The following is a 1,672-nucleotide window of genomic DNA, read 5'->3' as shown; positions in this document are numbered from 1 at the left end:
TATATATATCCCCCACACATACAGTAATGTGTACATTTGTACTATTGACATATCATACAGGATAAGTGCATTTGTGCATTTTCAGTCTATGTCATCAAAACCGTAGCCATAGATCAACGACACAAGGACATGTCATTCTGATGGCACTGAAATCTTCACAGGCATAAATAATTACTTTTGAGAGATGAACTAAGGATTTTGAGCAAGTTACTTGCAAGTAATCCATTGTGTGGTCCTGTTTGTACGAATTGTTTTGAGAAATGCACATTATTGTTTGCAAATATTAAGATTGTTGCAAGAAATGTACCAAAGTGACTGAGAAAAACCATAAAATGGTCAGGTTGATGTAGGCTTGATTTAACACCACCAGGTGGCGCCCAATAACAAAAAGTTAGCTGTCTCCAAGATCAGGGGGCGTGTGGCGGAACCGAGAGCGAACGAGAGGGAGAGAGAAATATCACAACTCAGCCAGTCGAGCAATTTGAGAGGCTGCTGTCACGCACCCTGCGCACAGAAGCGACCAGCCGTGCGCCTTCTTCATGCGCGGGTTCAGCACCACACTGAGCTGGACAGGATGCTCACGGACAGATGGAAACACACCGAGTCTCTGCCGTAGAGACAGAGGGTCCACCCGTACAGCAAGTGCATAAGGAGGAGAAGTATTCGCCGGTACTCTAGGGCTGCATCCCTGTCTTCAGAGGGGACAGCATGGACAGAACAGTTATCGTTAAAATTGTAGTCTCAAAAATTCGATTCTAACAAGAGGGAATTTGCAGGAAAGTGCGAACGAAGGATTTGTCGACAGGCTTGTCGGCAATTTGTTTTATAGCCTAGCACTTCAATATTAAGTTGCTCGGAAGAATGGAAAAGCCCACCCAGGCTCATCTGCAGTCGAGCATATCCAAGAGCGCAGAAGGTCCCTCAGAGGACCTTTCCAAACTTACGGATGAGGAGCTTCTGAAATGGAGCAAAGAGGAGCTGGTTCGCCGGCTCCGCAGAGCCGAAGCTGAGAAGATGAGCGTCATAGTGGACCACAGCAATCTCATCCGAGAGGTGAACCGCAGGCTTCAGCAGCATCTCAACGAGATACGGGGGCTGAAGGTAAGGCGAGCCTGTGTTCAGGTGACAGGGTGTGATTGCATTAACCCTTCTTCACTTAGTTCACTTTTGATTATGAATACCACATCGCTTTTGGTACCAAACAAACAAAAGCTAATTTTATTTTATTATTTTTAAATGTTTGTGTAAAATAACTATTTTTTTAAACCGTCCTGTGGCCTTGACAGCAGTTAAAGCTTTTCACCTCTGACCTTTCATGTTTTGTAGCTTTAAATAGTTTTTCTTTTTATCTTCACATTTTCTAAATATGTAGCTCCTAGCACATACAGTTCTTTATGATGAGGTATAATGTGGCTAAAGGTCCCCGGGGTACCTCTTAAATGTAATTTTGTCATAGAACAGTACATGGCAACTTGTCTTATGGGGAAAAAAATAAACAAAAAATAATTGTTTGTAGACAGATGTGTAAAGTAGGCCCTGTATAAAGTAGAACCTGACAAGTCAAGTTACAACCATGATTTACAATAACATAAAAAATATATGTAATAATAATATATTATTTTAATATTTTTAATAAATAATTATAATGTTTTTTTAAATGCTTCTGTGTGTT

General features: G+C 41.2%; 1 protein-coding gene across 2 annotated transcripts in view; it reads left to right on the top strand.

The window, feature by feature from the left end:
• The first annotated feature begins 257 nt into the window (after positions 1-257).
• The window catches only part of LOC107693348 (coiled-coil domain-containing protein 85A-like), a 33,054-nt gene continuing 31,639 nt past the window's right edge, over positions 258-1,672 (top strand). Inside the window, exon 1 of one of the 2 annotated variants that reach the window (XM_016492731.1) lies at positions 258-1,101. In XM_016492731.1, coding sequence (XP_016348217.1) covers positions 862-1,101 — 240 coding nt within the window. In that variant the 5' untranslated portion in view covers positions 258-861. The remainder of the gene's footprint in view (positions 1,102-1,672) is intronic. The other variant, XR_001634738.1, reaches the window with a different exon arrangement.

Source organism: Sinocyclocheilus anshuiensis, unplaced genomic scaffold, assembly GCF_001515605.1.
Source record: "Sinocyclocheilus anshuiensis isolate Anshui unplaced genomic scaffold, SAMN03320099.WGS_v1.1 scaffold193, whole genome shotgun sequence".
NCBI lineage: Eukaryota > Metazoa > Chordata > Actinopteri > Cypriniformes > Cyprinidae > Sinocyclocheilus > Sinocyclocheilus anshuiensis.
Note: the sequence above shows the minus strand (reverse complement) of the source record. Positions and strands in the feature narration are given on the sequence as shown.